General features: G+C 38.9%; 1 protein-coding gene across 7 annotated transcripts in view; it reads left to right on the top strand.

Moving 5' to 3' along the window:
• Window positions 1–17333, top strand: part of TANC2 (tetratricopeptide repeat, ankyrin repeat and coiled-coil containing 2) — a 478761-nt gene that overhangs the window by 350501 nt on the left and 110927 nt on the right. For all 7 annotated transcript variants that reach the window (XM_008012171.3, XM_037993758.2, XM_008012175.3 and 4 more), the window contains 2 exons: window positions 12595–12876; window positions 17075–17208. In XM_008012171.3, coding sequence (XP_008010362.1) covers window positions 12595–12876; window positions 17075–17208 — 416 coding nt within the window. The remainder of the gene's footprint in view (window positions 1–12594; window positions 12877–17074; window positions 17209–17333) is intronic.

Here is a 17333-nt window from a genome sequence, read left to right as displayed (position 1 = left end):
GCTCTGATCTTAGTTATTTCTTGTCTTCTGCAAGCTTTTGGATTTGTTTGCTCTTGCTTCTCTAGTTCCTTTAATTGTGATGTTAGGGTGTCAATTTGAGATCTTTCTGGCTTTCTGATGTGGGCATTTAGTGCTATAAATTTCCCTCTTGACATTGCTTTAGCTGTGTCCTAGAGATTCTGGTAAGTTATGTCTTTGTTCTCCTTGGTTTCAGAGAACTTCTTGATTTCTGCCTTAGTTTCATTATTTACCCAGGAGTCATTCAGGAGCAAGTTGTTCAGTTTTCATGCAGTTGTTTGGTTTTAAGTGAGTTTCTTAATCCTGAGTTCTAATTTGATTGCACTGTGGTCTGAGAAACTGTTTTTTGTTATTTCAGTTATTTTGCATTTGCTGAGGAGTGTTTTACTTCCCATTATGTGGTTGATTTTAGAATAAGTGCCATGTGGCACTGAGAAGAATGTATATTCTGTTGATTTGGAGTGGAGAGTTCTGTAGATGTCTATCACGTCCACTTGATCCAGAGCTGAGTTCAAGTCCTGAATATCCTTGTTAATATTCTGTCTCATTGGTCTGTCTAATATTGACAGTGGGGTATTAAAGTCTCCCACTATTACTGTGTAGGTCTCTAAGAACTTGTTTGATGGTCTTTGTAGGTCTCTAAGAACTTGTTTGGTGAATCTGGATGCTCCTGTATTGGGTGCAATATATTTAGGATAGTTCTTATTGTTGAATTGATCCCTTTACCATTACATAATGCCCCCTTTGTCTTTTTTGATCTTTGTTGGTTTAAAGTCTGTTTTGTCAAAGACTAGGATTTGACAAAAATTTGCAACCCCTTCTTTTTTTTGCTTTCCATTTGCTTGGTAAATTTTCCTCCATCCCTTTATTTTGAGCCTATGTGTGTCTTTGCACATGAGATGGGACTCCTGAATACAACACACTGATGGGTCTTGACTCTTTACCCAATTTGCCAGTCTGTGTCGGGTTTTCTTTGTTTTGAGATGAAGCCTCACTCTGTTGCCCAAGCCAGAGTGCAGTCGCATGATCTCGACTCACTGCAGCCTCCACCTCCCAGGTTCAAGGGATCCTCCTGCTTCAGCCGCCCTAGTAGCTGGGATTACAGGCATGCGCCACCATGCCCGGCTAATGTTTGTATTTTTAGTAGAGACGGTTTTGCCATGTTGGCCAGGCTGGTCTCGAACTCCTGGACTCAGGTGATCCACCTGCCTGAGCCTCCTAAAGTGCTGGGATTATAGGCATGAGCCACTGTGCCCGGCCGTCTGTGTCTTTTAATTGGAGCATTTAGTCCATTTACATTTAAGGTTAATATTGTTATGTGCGAATTTGATCCTGTCATGATGCTATCTGGTTATTTCACACACTAGTTGATGCAGTTTCTTCGTAGTGTCATTTGTCTTTATATTTTGGTGTGTTTTTGAAGTAGCTGGTACCAGTTTTTCCTTTCCATATTTAGTGCTTCCTTCAGGAGCTCTTGCAAGGCAGGCCTTGTGGTGACAAAATCCCTCAGCATTTGCTTATCTGGAAAGGATTTTATTTCTCCTTTGTTTATGAAGCTTAGTTTGGCTGGATATGAAATCCTGAGTTGAAAATTCTTTAAGAATGTTGAATATTGGCCCCACTGTCTTCTGGCTTGTAGGGTTTCTGCTGAGAGGTCTGCTGTTAGTCTGATGGGCTTCCCTTTGTAGGTGACCTGGCCTTTCTCTCTGGCTGCCCTTAACATTTCTTCCTTCATTTCAACCTTGGAGAATCTGATGATTATGTGTCTTGGGGTTGATCTTCTCGTGGAGTATCTTACTGGGGTTTTCTGTGTTTCTTGAATCTGAATGTTGGCCTGTCTTGCTAGGTTGGGGAGGTTCTCCTGGATAATATCCTGAAGCGTGTTTTTCAACTTGGTTCCATTCTCCTCCTCTCTTTCTGGTTCCCCAGTTAATCATAGGTTCGGTCTTTTTACATAGTCCCATATTTCTCAGAGGTTTTGTTCATTCCTTTTCATTCTTTTTTCTCTAATCTTGTCTGCATGCCTTATTTTGACAAGATGGTCTTGATATCTTTCTGCTTGGTCGATTCAGCTGTTGATACTTGTGTATGCTTCACAAAGTTCTCGTGCTGTGTTTTTGAGCTCCATCAGGTCATTTATGTTCCTCTCTAATCCGGTTATTCTAGTTAGCAACTCCTATAACCTTTATCAAGGTTCTTAGCTTCTTTGCATTGGGTTAGAACATGCTACTTTAGCTCAGCGGAGTTTATTACCCACCTTCTGAAGCCGACTTCTATCAATTCGTCCATCTCATCCTTCATCCAGTTCTGCGCCCTTGCAGGAGAGGCGTTGCGATCATTTGGAGGAGAAGAGACACTCTGGCCTTTTGAGTTTTCAGCATTTATCATTGATTCTTTCTCATCTTTATGAGTCTGTCTAGTATTGATCTTTGAGGCTGCTGACCCTCAGATGGGGTTTTTGTGGGTATTTTGTTGTTGATGCTGTTGTTGCTTTCTGTTTGTTTTTCTTCCAATGGTCAGGTCCCTCTTTTGTAGGGCTGCTGCAGTTTGCTTGGGGTTCACTTCAGGCCCTTTCATCTGGTTCGCTCCTGTGCCTGGAGATGTCGCTTGAGGAGGCTGAAGAGCAGCAAAGATGCGTGCCTGCTCCTTCCTCTGGGATCTCTGACCTCGAGGGGCACCGACCTGATGCCAGTAGGAACACTTCTGTATAGGGTGTCTGACAACCCCTGTTAGAGATTCTCACCCAGTTGGGTGGCACGGGGAGCAGGACCTGTTTATTAACAAAGCACTTTGACTGTCCCTTGGTGGACAGGCTGTGCTTTGCTGTGTAGGGGGCCTTGTCTGGGCTGCCTGGATTCCTCAGAACTATGCAGGAGCAAAGACTAAGTCTGCTGGTCCATGGAGACTGTGACCACCCCTTCACCTAGGGGCTCAGGCCCAGGGAGATTAGAGTTCTGTCCCGGAGTCCCTGGCTGGAGTTGTTGGAGTTCCTGCAGGGAGGCCCCGCCCAATGAGGGGGAATGGGTCAGGCCTGAAGAGGCACTCTGTCCGCAGTCCACAACAGCCAGTGTGTTCAGCTATGGAGGACACCTCTTGGAACCAAGCCATCCAGCCTCCCTTGCTCCAGCAGGGGACAAACGCAGCCGGGAGCTATAGAGATGGCTGCTGCCCTTCCCCCGCCCAGGAAGCTTAGTGTATGAGGCAGCTATCAAGTCCTATTGTTCGCTGTTGCCCCTTCCCCAAGGAGCTCAAATGGCTTAGACAGCAGGCAGCTGCAGCTGTGGTGCTGGTCACTGGGTCACTGCCTCCCCTCCCCCAAGGAGCTTGGCAGGCTTAAGCACATTCTAGCTGAGTGGCTGTTGAGAATCTCTGCGGCTCCATGGTTGGGACGTTAGGTCCTGGTGGTGTGGGCTCACGAGTAGGATCTTCCGATCCATGGGTTGCCCAGTTCCATGGAAAAAAACATGTTTTCCCAGGCTGGGTAGCGTACTCACTCACTGCCTACCTTGTCTGGGGGTGACTCCCCTGCCCCGTGTGGCTCTCAGGTGGGCCGCTGTACCACACTGCTCTTCCTTCCTCTCTGTGGGTCATACCAGCCACCTAGTCAGTTCTGATGACAGAACCTGGATACCTCGGTTGCCGATGCAGGATTCACACAGTGTTAGGTTATGGTTCTTTTCAGTGGGAGCCTCTGATCGCTTCTGCTTCTAGTCAGCCATCTTGGCCCCGCCCGCTATGATTTCCCTTATTTCTTCTGTCTTTCACGTATAGTCTGTATTTAAAACTGTGCTAGACATTATCTTTTCTCTAAAAGCAGTCTGGTTGGAAAAACAAGATTTAAAATGTTAATAAGTAGTGTAAATCAGCATATAATTAAGCACTAAATTATATGGAGTAAACTTAGTTTGGGAAGAGAAAAATAAATGAGGACTAGATTGATTAAGGAAGATATTATGAAGAAGATGAAAATTAACCTTGACCATAATATCTGGACATGGTATGAAGAGAAGAAGTTGGGCATTTCAGGTAAAAGGGACAACCTGCATTAAGGCACAGGAATTGGAATGGAGCAGTTTGTCAGGGTACTCTGTGAAGATTGCCTTGTCTGCCTCAGATAGCACATGGTGGTGGGCTGTGAAGCATGGACACAACAGAATTGAGCCATGTTACAGACAGCCGTCAGAACCTGGGGAGGAGCTTAGCTTAGATTTGATACAGTAGAAAACTGCACCTTCGGAAGCGCTAGAAGGGAATGACATGATGCAGTCATTGTAATAAAGAGTTGGAATACCCAAAACGGAGTGACTGAGGCAGGAAGTAAGGGAAGCCAGGTTGGAAGGAAGGAGAGTAAATGTAGCAAAAGCCTGAGCTAGGTGGAAGCAGTTGGAAATGAACAGAGATGACTGTTACAAGAGATCTTTCTAAGGGAAAAGTTCGTAAGATTTGAAGACAGACTGGGATTGCTTGGTTAAGTTTAATTCTTAGTTAAATAGCAGGAACTTTCATTTTAATTATACTCAGAAGGTGTGTGATATAATGACACCCATAATGACAAAATACTTCACTCATCTCCTCTACTAATACATAAAAATTATTTTAATAAAACTCTCTTGATTCCCTTCTTCAATATTCATTCATTCAACAGATATTTACTGTGCCTTTACTATGTACCACAGACTGTGTACTGATACAATGATGGTTCCTACCTTCATAGAAATTGCATTCTAGTTAAGAAGACAGGAATAAGCAAGAAAACAAAAGAATAAATATTGTTAGATTGTGATATGTGATAAGAACATAAAATAATTAGTATTTTTGATGCATTCTCCAAGAAAAACAAATAAGCCCTCTGGCTAAAAGAAAATTATGGGGGCCGGGTATGGTGGCTCACGCATGTAATCCCAGCACTTTGGGAGGCCAAGGTAAGATCACTTGAGGCCAGGAGTTCAAAACCAGCCTAAGCAACATAGCAAGACCCCATTTCTTCAAACAGTTTTTTAAAAATAGTCGCGTATGGTGGCACATGCCTGTAGTCCCTGCTACTTGGGAGGCTAAGGCGGGAGGATTGCTTGAGCCCTGGAATTTGAGGCTGCAGTGAGCTGTGATTGCCTCTCCAGCCTGTGAAACAGAACAGGACCATGTCTCTTAAAAAAAAAAAAAAAAAAAAGATAAGCAGTAGGGAAACCAACTTTAAAAGCTTATCAGGGGAAGCCCCTCTAACATAGTAGCATTTACGCTGAAATGAGAAACTGGAAAGTCAGAAGAGCTGGAGCATAGACTGAGGGGGAAGTGATGTGAGATGCCTGCAGGGGTGGGTAGGCAGGGTCCAAATCATCTAGAGCCTTGAGCCCTGTGGGAGGGAGTTTTGATTTTATTCTAAATGCAATAAAGAAACACTGGAGGGTTTTGTGTAGGGGAGTGATATGGTCCTTTTATCATCAGACAGGCCCAGTGCCAGCACTGGTCATTCCAGCCTCAGTCTAGGGTAGCAATAGGAGTAGTTGATGAGAAGGACCCTTTCTTTTCTAGAAAACTACCGTTACTTTATTAGTTCTTATTTTATGAGCTCCTTACTCCTCTCACCCTACTGCCCTTTTGTATGTTAGCAAGTGCTTATATCAATTCATGTATGTTTCTTTCCCCCAATGTAATCTAAAAATAATTATAGGCTAACTTGTCTTAAGATATTCAGACCTTCATCCTACACATATTCCTCATTTCAGTGGCCTACATAAAATAAAGGCCTTAAATAAAATAAAGAGGATTTCTGCTACATTTTTATATTCTGTAGAATTCAAACTCAGAGTTTCAGGGCTTGTATGAATATAGAACTGTCACGTAATCACAGAATATTGGTGTAGTTCTTTGATTTTTTTATAGAGATTAATTCAGTGAACAATTTTGTTTAATGCAGTTGAAGTTTAAATTTGAGCATACTCTAATGTATCCAGAGTCTTTTTGTTTTGTTTTGTTTTTTGTGTTTTGTGTGTGTGTGTGTGTGTGTGGTTTTTTTTTCTTTTGAGACAGAGTCTCACTCTGTTGCCCAGGCTAGAGTGCAGTGGCGCAATCTCAACTCAGTGCCAGCTCTGCCTCCCGGGTTCATGCCATTCTCCTGTCTCAGCCTCCCAAGTAGCTGGGACTACAGGCACCCACCGCCATGCCCAGCTAATTTTTTGTATTTTTAGTAGAGACAGGGTTTCACCATGTTAGCCAGGTTGGTGTCAATCTCCTGACCTCGTGATCCACCCACCTCGGCCTCCCAAAGCGCTGGGATTACAGGCATGAGCTTCCTTGCCCAGCCTGTATCCAGAGTTTTAATCCTTTCCTCCCAGATGTTGAGGAAATTACATCTGTAATTCATATTTAGTGGGGGAAGGCCTTTATATAACAGAAAGAAAGCAGGAAAGCTATTTCTATCCCATAGTAAATTTCTTCATATATTTTAATTTGGGTACTCTTCAGCTCCATAATCCCTCAGATTTGAAACTGTGGAAAAATCTTTGGCTTCTTCCCCTCCGTATCCCTCTACATGTAGTTTTTTGACAGGTCCTACACAATCACTCTTTCCAGTTTCATTGGTATGTCCCTGTTTCAGGCCTTCATCACATTTTCTGGGACTATTACAGTGAGTAGTCTTCTCCAGTCTGTCTTCCCTCTCCAGTGAGTCTACCCTAGTATTAGGTCCACTTCAATGGGTCATCACTGCCTATCACTCAAAGGAAGTATAAACCAAGTACTCAGCCTGACATTCAGACTGTCCTGGCAAAAATAGCTAATTTTATATATTTATATATTTTTTAATTTTTAAAATCATTCTATAATAGCTACAGTAGTTAAAATTTTTAACTACATATACTTTGTTTTCATTTTCTAAAAATGTATACAGAATAAAAGTGGGAGAGAGATAGCCAGGATATATATGCTTGCTTGTCTCAATTGATGTAGTTTAATTAGTTGTTGGATTTGGCAGTACTTATATTCACCCATGCATGACAGAGTAATTTGCGATTGTGATAAAATATTTGCTTATTTTGTCTTTGGGTAAAATAACCAATTCATTTTGCAGCTTTTTAAAAATATAGCTAATATTCCTATTGAAAATTTTTTTAAATTATAATTAAAGGTACAGCTAATCATATCATACCTTCACTATTTTTGTTTTGGAGTATTGTTACCTTCCATCTGTATATACTGTAAATTGTAATCATAATATATATTCTGTTTTTATTCTACTCTTTTAGTAAATTTTATTTCATAAATACTTCCACATTTCCATGATTCTGCAAAATATTGCTTTCTATTTTAATGTCTATGTAATTTTCGGTAGGTATACTATAGTTTACTAAATCACCTTTACTAACACCATACATGCTGCAAAAAACTGTGTGTGTGTGTGTGTGTGTCTGTGTGTTTGCACTTTTCTTATGAATCATTTCCTTAGAGTAAGTTCCCAGAACAGGATTTTAAGGTCAAATTGGCATTTACAAAATGTCAGTTCTCTAAAAGTTGGACACATTTACAGTGCTACCAGTAACTACAGAAATGAATATTTTTTCAAAAGATGGTTTTGAAATGATTATATACCAAAAAACGCTATTTTTTTCTAATGGTATATATAGTTTGCTTTAATTTGTATTTACTTGGTTATCTCAAAGATAAACATTTTTAAATGTTTGCTTTCTAAATTGTGTGAATTATCTGGGTTTTTAAAATATGACATTAAAACTAAATCATTATTTTCAAATATGTAATGTATATCTGCTAAGATGAAATAATTATCTGTCTTTGGTTTAAGAAGATGTTTTATGGTTATTTCAAGAAATCTATTTAATGAAATGTAAATGGAGCAGTTTCTGATTAACGGTCAGAACTGAGTGAATAAAATGGAAAATATTTCTTATGGTAAATTTCAAACTAATTGTGGAAATTATTTTTGAAACTATTTTTCAAAATCTATTGAAAAAAATAAGAATAATGATGGGAGACTCACAATTAACTAAACATAATAACTAAATCAGTGTGACACTTATGCAAAAGTAGCAGGCTTACAGATAAGTGGAACAAACTAGATAACTTAAAAACAAACCCAATATAAATAAGATCAAGTAGGCTTTACAAATTGGTGATAATTTGAATTATCACTGATAAAATTTGTTAACCATTTGGGGAAAAAAAATAAAGTCAGATCCCTACTCTATACCAGACTCAAAAAAGCACTAGAAAAAAAAATGTTAATTTTTTATACTCTTGGATTAAGAGGGAACTTTCAAAGAACAACACTAAAGGCAGAACCCATAAAGAAAAAGACTGACAAATTTGATGACATAAACTTTTTCAACTTTTACAAATTAAAATAAAAGGCAGAGGCCAGGTTTGGTGGCTCACGCCTGTAATCCCAGCACTTTGGGAGGCCGAGGTGGGCGGATCACTTAAGGTCAGGAGTTCGAGACCAGCCTGGCCAACATGGTGAAACCCCATCTCTACTAAAAATACAAAAATTAGCCTGGTGTGGTTGCACGCGCCTGTAGTCTCAGCTACTCAGGAGGCTGAGGCAGGAGAATCGCTTGAACCTGGGAGGCAGAGGTTGCAGTGAGCCGAGATTGCGCCACTGCACTCCAGCCAGGGCAACAAAGCAAGATTCTGTCTCTAAAAAAGAAAAAGATTATTTCTAAAATAAAAGGAAGAAAGAAAAATTTTAAAGGCAAAGAACTGAATAAATTTTTTGCAAAAAATAAATATGAAAGGCAAAAGATTAATGTCTTCAGGGTTAAAAATGTTCTCACAAATTCAGTAAGGCAAACACAGGCATTCCAATAGAAATGTGAGTAAAAGCCATCAACAGGCAATTCACAAAAGAATGCAGGTAGCCAGTACACATGTTTTTAAAAAATCACCTTTCACACACACAAAAAAAATTACTTTTCATACTCAAAACATATATTAAACACAATGAGATGTCATTCTTAACTAGAGTAACAGAGACTAAGAATAATAATACTACCCCATGATGATGAAACTGAGAGGGATGTGGTCATTTTCATGTAACCAGTATAATCTTTCTGGAGATCATTTTGGTAAGGTGTATCAAAAACACAACCCATTGACCCAGAAATTTTCACTTCTAGCATTTTGTTTCAAGAAAAATAAGGCAGGTGTGCCAAGGTGAATATCTAATGATATGTGTTGTACCACTGCTTGTAGTACTGCTTTTCGTGAGAGGAACTAGAGCATAGTAAATAAGATTCAGATTGGTAAAAGACCTTAGGCAAATAACTTAATGTCTTTTTGCCTCTGTTTTGTCTATAAAATCAAAGTAGTAATAACACATCCGATGGTTGTGCAAGTTAGCATGCTTAGAAATAGTTTCTGGCATATAGTAAAGGCTATTTCATTGTTAGCTGTGATTGTAACAGTGGAAAACCAAAATAATCTAAACATACAACAGTAAGCTATTGGTTAGATAATGTATAACTTAGTGATATAATAGAAGAGCCTACACATATTAAAAATGATAATATAGATTTATGTGTTATGTAGAGAAATGTTCACACTATATTGCTAAGTGAAAAAAGTAAATGATGAAACAGTATATATAGTATAATCCCATTTTTGTTTTTAAAATAAATATATATGGTACAGGCAGAACTCAGAATACACACTAATAGCATTTCTCTCTAGCTAATGGAAACACAGTTATTATTTTATCTACTATTCCTAAGTTTTCTATAGTGAAAATATATTGAATAAGAATATAGTAAAAACCAAGTAGAGAAAACAGTTGGGCAGTTTCTCAGAAAGGTGAACCTGAGAGTTTCCATATGAACCAGACATTTCACTCCTAGATATATAGCCAAGAGGATTGAAAACATATGTTCACATAAAAGTTGTACATGAATGTTCATAGCAGCATTAATCAGCCAAAAAGTGGAAGCAGCCCAAATGTTTATTAACTGATAAACAAAATATGGTATATCCTTACAATGGAATATTATTCCGCAATAAAGTAATGAATAATATTAAGCCAAGTAAAAGAAGTCAGAAATAAAAGGCCACATACTCTATGATTGTATTTATATGAAATGTCCAAAATAGGCAAACCTTTACAGGCAAAGTAGATTACTGGTTGCCAGGAACTGGGAGGAATGAGGATTGGGAGTGACAGCTAATGGATATAGGATTTCTTTGGGGGTGATGAAAGTGTTTGGGGATAGATAGTAGTGATGGTTGCAGAACTTAGTGAATATACTAAAAACCACTGAATTGTATATTTTAAAAAAGTGAATTTTGTGGTTTGTGAATTTTATCTCAGTAAGATAATGTTTAAGAAAAGTAAAATAGAATCTATTAGCTATAAGACACTGATTTTAAAAGGATTTTTGGCAAACTAAAGTTAATTTTTCATCAAATTCTTTAATTATAGGTATGGATTTTGAAAGAGGAGTTTTTTCGTTCTACCAAAAAGACATATGCATGCATATGTTCATCAAAGCACTAGTCACAGTAACAAAGACATGGAGTCTCCCTTGGTGCCCATCAGTGGTGGATAGGATAAAGATATACGCCATGGAATACTATGCAGCCATAAAAAAGAATGGAGTCATGTCCTTTGCAGCATCATGGATGCAGCTAAAGACCATTATCCGAAGTGAATTAACACAGGAACAAAAAAAAACAAATTATACATGTTCTCACTTGTAAGTGGGAGCTAAACAATGAGTACCCATGGCTCATTGACGTAAAGATGGTAACAATAGACGCTGGGGACTGCTAGACGGGGGAAGAAGTGGAGGGGGCAAGGGTCAAAAAACTGTTAGGTACTATGCTTAGTACCTGAGGGACAGAATAATTCATACCCCAAACCTCAGCATCACACACTATACCCAGATAACAAATCTGTACGTGTGCCCCCTTGAATCTAAAATGAAAGTTGAAATTATTAATAAATACATGAGTAAATTGTGTTGCAGAAATGTGAATCAGGGAATTATAAGTGACCCTGTAGCTTTATCTCCACAGCTTCCCCTAATCCCCCAACAACCCCACTTTAGTTAATGAAAACTTTGGGCATTTTGTTTCTGTTGTCAGAATTTGGCTTTATATTTTAAATTATTTGCACTACTTTTGGAATGTTTATCCTTTTTAAAATGCTCGGTTCTAGTGGCTTTCAGGCAGTTTTAAATGAGAGTGCGCACATGTATGTGTGTGTGTGTGTCTGTGTTTTCTCAAGTAAGCCACCATCTCTATATCCCACCTTGTGGTGTGTAAGTGGTTCAAGTATGTTCTAGAGTAACGTACGAAGTATAACTTATCTCATTTTCCCCTTTGTAATTTCTCTTTCTCTTTCCATCCGTTTCCCACTCCTGGCCTTTCTTGTGCTCCAAAATATTTGAAAAATGGAGTTAGAGTGTAATACCTTATTTTTAATTAATTCTTTCCTTAAATATTTTTTGAGCACCTAGTATATATCAAGGCACTGTGCTAAGGTTAAAGAAACAAAAATGAAGTACTTGGTTTCAGACAGATAAAGTGATACATCTTAGAGCTGCTCTGGGAACAGTTTAGGAGGCCATTTAACCCAGATATGGACCATCAGACAGGACTTCCTTTTACCATCAATATAATTAATAGATCTTCTTTTAAAGCATGTCACATCAATTTTGCATTTTTAGAAAACTGTTGACAGTATAGCTTATTCTTGGCCCTTAGCACAACCCATAAATATATAAGCACAGAAAAAAATCTTGAGAAAAACAGTGTGGATCTATCCCCAAGATATATGTGTAAGCCAAAAATTATTTTTTAGTTGGCATCAATATTAAGCAGTACAGGCGCAGAGACACTGAGTGAAGGCCTGCTTTCTGCTCGACTGCTTAGAATGTTTAAGATCTTTTAAACCATCAGAGCTTTTAGTGGCTTTGCTTCCCCTAATATTAATACCTACTAGATTTTAAAACATACCATCATGAACTTAAAGGAGTTACTTTTCTCATTGGTGTTTTTAAAGAAACAAACCTCTCTATACTGCTTTCTTCAGGACTGATTTTCAGCTGATATGTACTGGTACAGCCATATTGGTGTGAAATAATGAAATATGTTCTTACTGGTTAGTAAAGAGCTGCTGTGGTAAGCTGTCTAGATGCCCCACCACAGCCTGGCCTTTCCAACAGGAACTTCACTCCTGCACCTCTCCACAATCCGACAATTAAAAGGTTATCCCGTGGCATAGGAGGCCTTTGGGACCCTTCTTCACTAGGCTCGCGTCCATACTGATTGCTGGTGCTTGGACCATCCCTTCCCTGAAATAATTTTGAATATCATCCCGACTTTCTGACTGATCAAATAAATCATTACTGTTTTATCAATGTTTGTGTTCTGCAATCTAGAGTATCAATTAGCTCTAGCTCACCTGTGTTGCTTATCTGTATAGAATCAACATTCAAAGTTGTATTATTTCTGAATAAGCCTAGGATGCCATCATGTGATAACTCAAGTCTCCTAAACCACACAGCATTTTTTCTGTGTCTCTCTCAGTGTTGACAGTTTGACCTAAGTTTTGTTTTCTCTTGTTCCTTTCAGTTCGCTTTGCACCTTATAGGCCTCCAGATATCTCCTTGAAGCCTCTGCTCTTTGAAGTGCCCAGCATCACTACAGAGTCAGTGTTTGTTGGCCGAGATTGGGTTTTCCACGAAATAGATGCTCAACTTCAAAGTTCAAATGCCAGCGTGAACCAGGGAGTGGTGATCGTGGGAAACATTGGATTCGGCAAAACTGCCATCATCTCCAGACTGGTGGCCCTCAGCTGCCATGGTACAAGGATGAGACAGATCGCCTCAGACAGCCCACATGCCTCCCCCAAACGTACGTATTCCTTTTTAAAGAACTCCCTGCTTCATTGGCGCTGAAGTTTTTCTGACATATTTATATTAGGTCGTATTAGGTCGTATATCCTTTTATTTTCTCATCTGCAAAACCTGACTTCCACATGAGGACTGTTCATTCAGAGTTGAGAGAAAGATTGTAATACTCTATTTACATCTAACCCACATACCCAATAGACACCTAAGCGTGACTGAAGAAAAACCTTTCTAGTAGAATAAATTGATGACTCTTCCGTGCCGGCTGTATGGTTGGGCCGTCCTTTAGATAACGACTGCAGCAATTGCCCGTAGAGTGATTTGCATTCATCCTGTCGGATTTTGCTCAGTCTGTGCCCAGTTCTTGTTATTTGCCAGCACAGTCTGTTTGCATCCTTCATTTCTTTGCTGTTGGCGTCAGTGTTGCACTGCTTGGACTTGAGCTTCATTGTGTCCTTGAAGGGGTTCTCCCGCTTCCTTGTGAAAAGGTGCTGAGCTCTCATATGTATTCAGGCTTCTTTCATCCCAAGCAGGGGTCAGCCCAGTAATCACCACTAGGATCTTACTGATTTATTTTTAAAATACTCATATGGTACTTACTATGTGCCAAACACTCTTAAGTTTTTTACAAATATTAGTTTCATAGAATCCTGTTACCAGCTCAGTGAGGTTTTCTTCATTTCACAGGTAAGTAATCTGAGGCCCAGAGAGGTTAAATAAGTTCTTCTAGGTTTTACAGCCAATAAATGGTAGAACTAAGCAGTCTGGTTTCAGAGGCCATTCTCCTATCCATTTTGCTATGCTGCCTCTCCTTATTGGTGAAACTCACTTGAGTAAAGAAAATAAATAGAAATGTATCAGTGTTCTTCTTATACATACTACATGTATAGAACCAGTTTACCTGGATTCTGTTAGTTAGAAGAGAACAAAAAAAGAACTATTGCTCTGCTAGTCCAAATCAATAATCTAGCCTACCACAGACTTTCAGACAGCAACCACTAGAAATGGTTTGTGTGAGACGATAGTAGTTACAGGGTCTAGCACAGTGCTAGAAACTTAACAGGAACTCACTGAAGACCCTCCAAACTTATTGACTTCCTATTGAAGCTAGTTAGCAGCCTTGTATCATTAAGGAGGCAGATGGCCTCTGGTAAACTTATAGATGTTTAACATGTGGAAGAACTGGTGTCTTGGAAGAAAACTGAATCAAAATACCTCGTTATCAGGGTATGGTAAGAATCGATATGGAAGAATTCTTTTCTTCAGAGGAATATAATGCTTAGTTTCTAAATGCAGTTCTTCTGAGACAGATTGCCGTAGTGCTGTGGGAGTCAGGAGCCCAGGGTTTGTGCCCCAAGAGTCAAACTGACTAGACTTTGTGAACTTGAGAATTTTACTTGAATTCTTTAGGGCTCAGTTTTCTTATTTGTAAAATGAAGAAGTGTGACTAATTGATCTGTCAGAATTGTCTCTGCTAAAATTTTGATTCTGAGAACACGTCTTCATGGTTAAAAGTAACTTTCCACACTATTCCAGTGTTTTCCTTTGAGTGCTTAAGTATTTATCACTTCAAACTGCTGTTTATCTGAGTAGTCCAAGCAGCTTGCTATTTGAGTGTGTCAGAAAGGAAACCAGAAAGCTCAAAGTCTCTGTGACTCCTCTGTATATCGGAGTTGCAGATAACAGAGTGGTAGAATCATGCATGACAGAAAATAAATCCCAAGGACAAGAAGAGTTCCTTTCACAGAACGCAGAGGTACCTGGGGATCTCTCTATGAGCCCGGGGGAGCAAGAGTTTATAGAAAACAGCCCATGTGTTCCCCAAAGCAGAGATTCTTTAAAGGTAGTTCACTAAGTTATTCTCTAACATCCATTGTCTTCAGGAGAATCTTCAGAAACACCAAGACACTCCCCATTCATGAGATAAACATCCATTGTTGAGACTGTAGATTTGGCCTGTAGATTTCAGAATTTGAAAGGAGTTAAGAGAGCTAAATATGCGGTTGTATATATCAGAAATACTCAGAACCAGTGTTACCTTATACAAAATATTTTTGGTTACAATTTATTGATGGCCAAACTATATTCTGCCAATGCCATCTTAACCAATAGAAGGGTCAAGAATAAGTGACTGATATAATACAAGCTATTTTTTGGCACAAATGTGTTACCCATATGAACTGGTGTTGAATATGTTGCTGGCGGCAGCAGTTTTTTCTCTAATAAGAATGAGAATGATGTCTGTATATGGAGGGTTGGCTTAATTTTTACAGAATTTAACTTATATTAAGCTTGGATGGGTCATTTGGAACCTCACTGGCTTTCTTAATCCTTGGGTGATTATACCAATTAATAGTTGTAGTGATTAAAAAAAAAAAAAACATGGGAAATCATTGGAGTTCACAACTTCTTTCTCTGCATCATCTGTCACTCTTTCTTCTGCCCCTGACTTCTTTCTGTTTGATGTTCAAAGAATAGTAGAAATAAAAGCTGAGCACTACTGCTGTGGAAGATAGGAGCAGTTTAGCCTGCAGTATTGCCTTGCTTGGCTGTCCTTCCCCCACAGAAACTCAGCCCCCCAGCCCGCCCCCCTCCTTGTCATTTCCCTGGAAAGGTATAGAAAAGCTGTCAAGGCAGGCACTAGCCTGTCATCCTGCTTTCCACCTACTCTCCCAAACCTGATACCCCCATCAGTCTCCACCACCACCACCACCATTGTCCATACCCCCAACACACACACACACAAAGAACAAAAATTCTTTGTGAAAACAGACCTGTTGTATAATTCAAGATTATTACGTTAACTACAGGGATTCTCAGCATAGTAGTTGGGGGAGCTCTAATACAAGACTGTATGTTTCTATCACTAAATAACTCAATGTAGTTATTATTTGGATTTGACATTTGCCAACAGCTGTTAATTAAATAAATCCTGCCGTTCCTACTCTGCTCATTTCAGAAGTCTCTTTTGCCATTGTGCTATGCACATTGACTACTGCCTACCTATTAACTTTTATTTCTCCTACTGTCTGAATACCAAACAGAAAGTAAGGCATTTAGACAAAAAGAAGCGCATTTTCCAAAAGGAGATAGCTAGACAGGGCATTTGGACAGTAATTACCCACAGAATCAAATACCAAATAAAGGGGAATAGAGTAGGGGGAGGAAGTGAACAGCAGAAATAATACAGTGACATACAATCACTGAACTTCACCTCAATCCAAAATGTTACACATTTCTTGAGGCTTTTTTCACTGCCATCCTCCATGCCCATCCCCCTGCAGTTATCCAGAACTGTATCCAGTGACCAAGAAATTTACTGCACCAGTTAAATGAAAGAAGTCTAAATTCACTCCTACTGGTAGGGAGTTAAATGAGGACTACTTTTTCCTATTCTTCCTTTTTTTCAATCACTATTGGCCATCAAATAACAACTTCTAATATTTACTTTGGTATCCATTTTTAAAGTATGATCTTATTCATAAATATAGTCTAATTTCTACTAGTAATAAATTTTCTAAATAACAAGAACAAATTGAATTTTTAAAAAAATCTTGAAACAGTTTTATTGAGCTGTAACTCACATATCATGTAATTTACCATTTAAAGCGTTCAATTCAGTATTTTTAGTATAATTCACAGGGTTGTAGAGCAATCACCATAATCTAACTTTAGGCCATTTTCATCCCTTTAAAAGAAACTCATGCCTGTTAGCAGCCAATCCCCATTCTCCTCTTAACCCTCTATTTCCAGTGCTAGGTAACCACTAATTTACTTTCTGTCTCGACAGATTTTTCTATTCTGGGCATTTCATATAAATAGAATCATACAATATATGGTCCTTTTTTTTTTTTTACTGACCTCTTTGATTTAGCGTAACATTTTCAAGGGTTATCCCCGTTCTAGCATGTGTTGGTATCTCATTTCTTTTTATTGTTGAGTAATAGTCTACTGAATGGATATTTTGTGTTTCATCTATTCATCAGTTGGTAGGCATTTAGGTTGTTTCCACTTTTAGCTATTATGAATCATTCTTCTGTGAACATTTGTGTACAAGTTTTTGGGTGGACATGTGTTGTTATTTCTCTTAGGTAATATATTTAGGAGCGAAATTGTTGGATCATAGAGCAAATAGAATTTAGCCATTTTTCTTTAAAGTTTTTATGATTATCTGATGCAAATATTAAATCTTTTTAATCCAGATGTGGATGCCAACAGAGAGCTGCCACTCACACAGCCACCTTCAGCCCACTCATCTATCACCAGTGGAAGCTGCCCAGGAACTCCAGAAATGCGCAGGCGGCAGGAGGAGGCTATGCGAAGACTAGCCTCACAGGTACAACATGATTCCCATGTTGGAGATATGGTAGTTCAATTTTAATATCAAGGAAGCAAAGATAGGGGAGACCTTTGGCAAAATGAACAGAAATACATAAAGCTATACCATGAGAACGTGGAGGA

Source organism: Chlorocebus sabaeus, chromosome 16 (genome assembly GCF_047675955.1).
Source record: "Chlorocebus sabaeus isolate Y175 chromosome 16, mChlSab1.0.hap1, whole genome shotgun sequence".
Lineage (NCBI taxonomy): Eukaryota > Metazoa > Chordata > Mammalia > Primates > Cercopithecidae > Chlorocebus > Chlorocebus sabaeus.
Note: the sequence above shows the minus strand (reverse complement) of the source record. Positions and strands in the feature narration are given on the sequence as shown.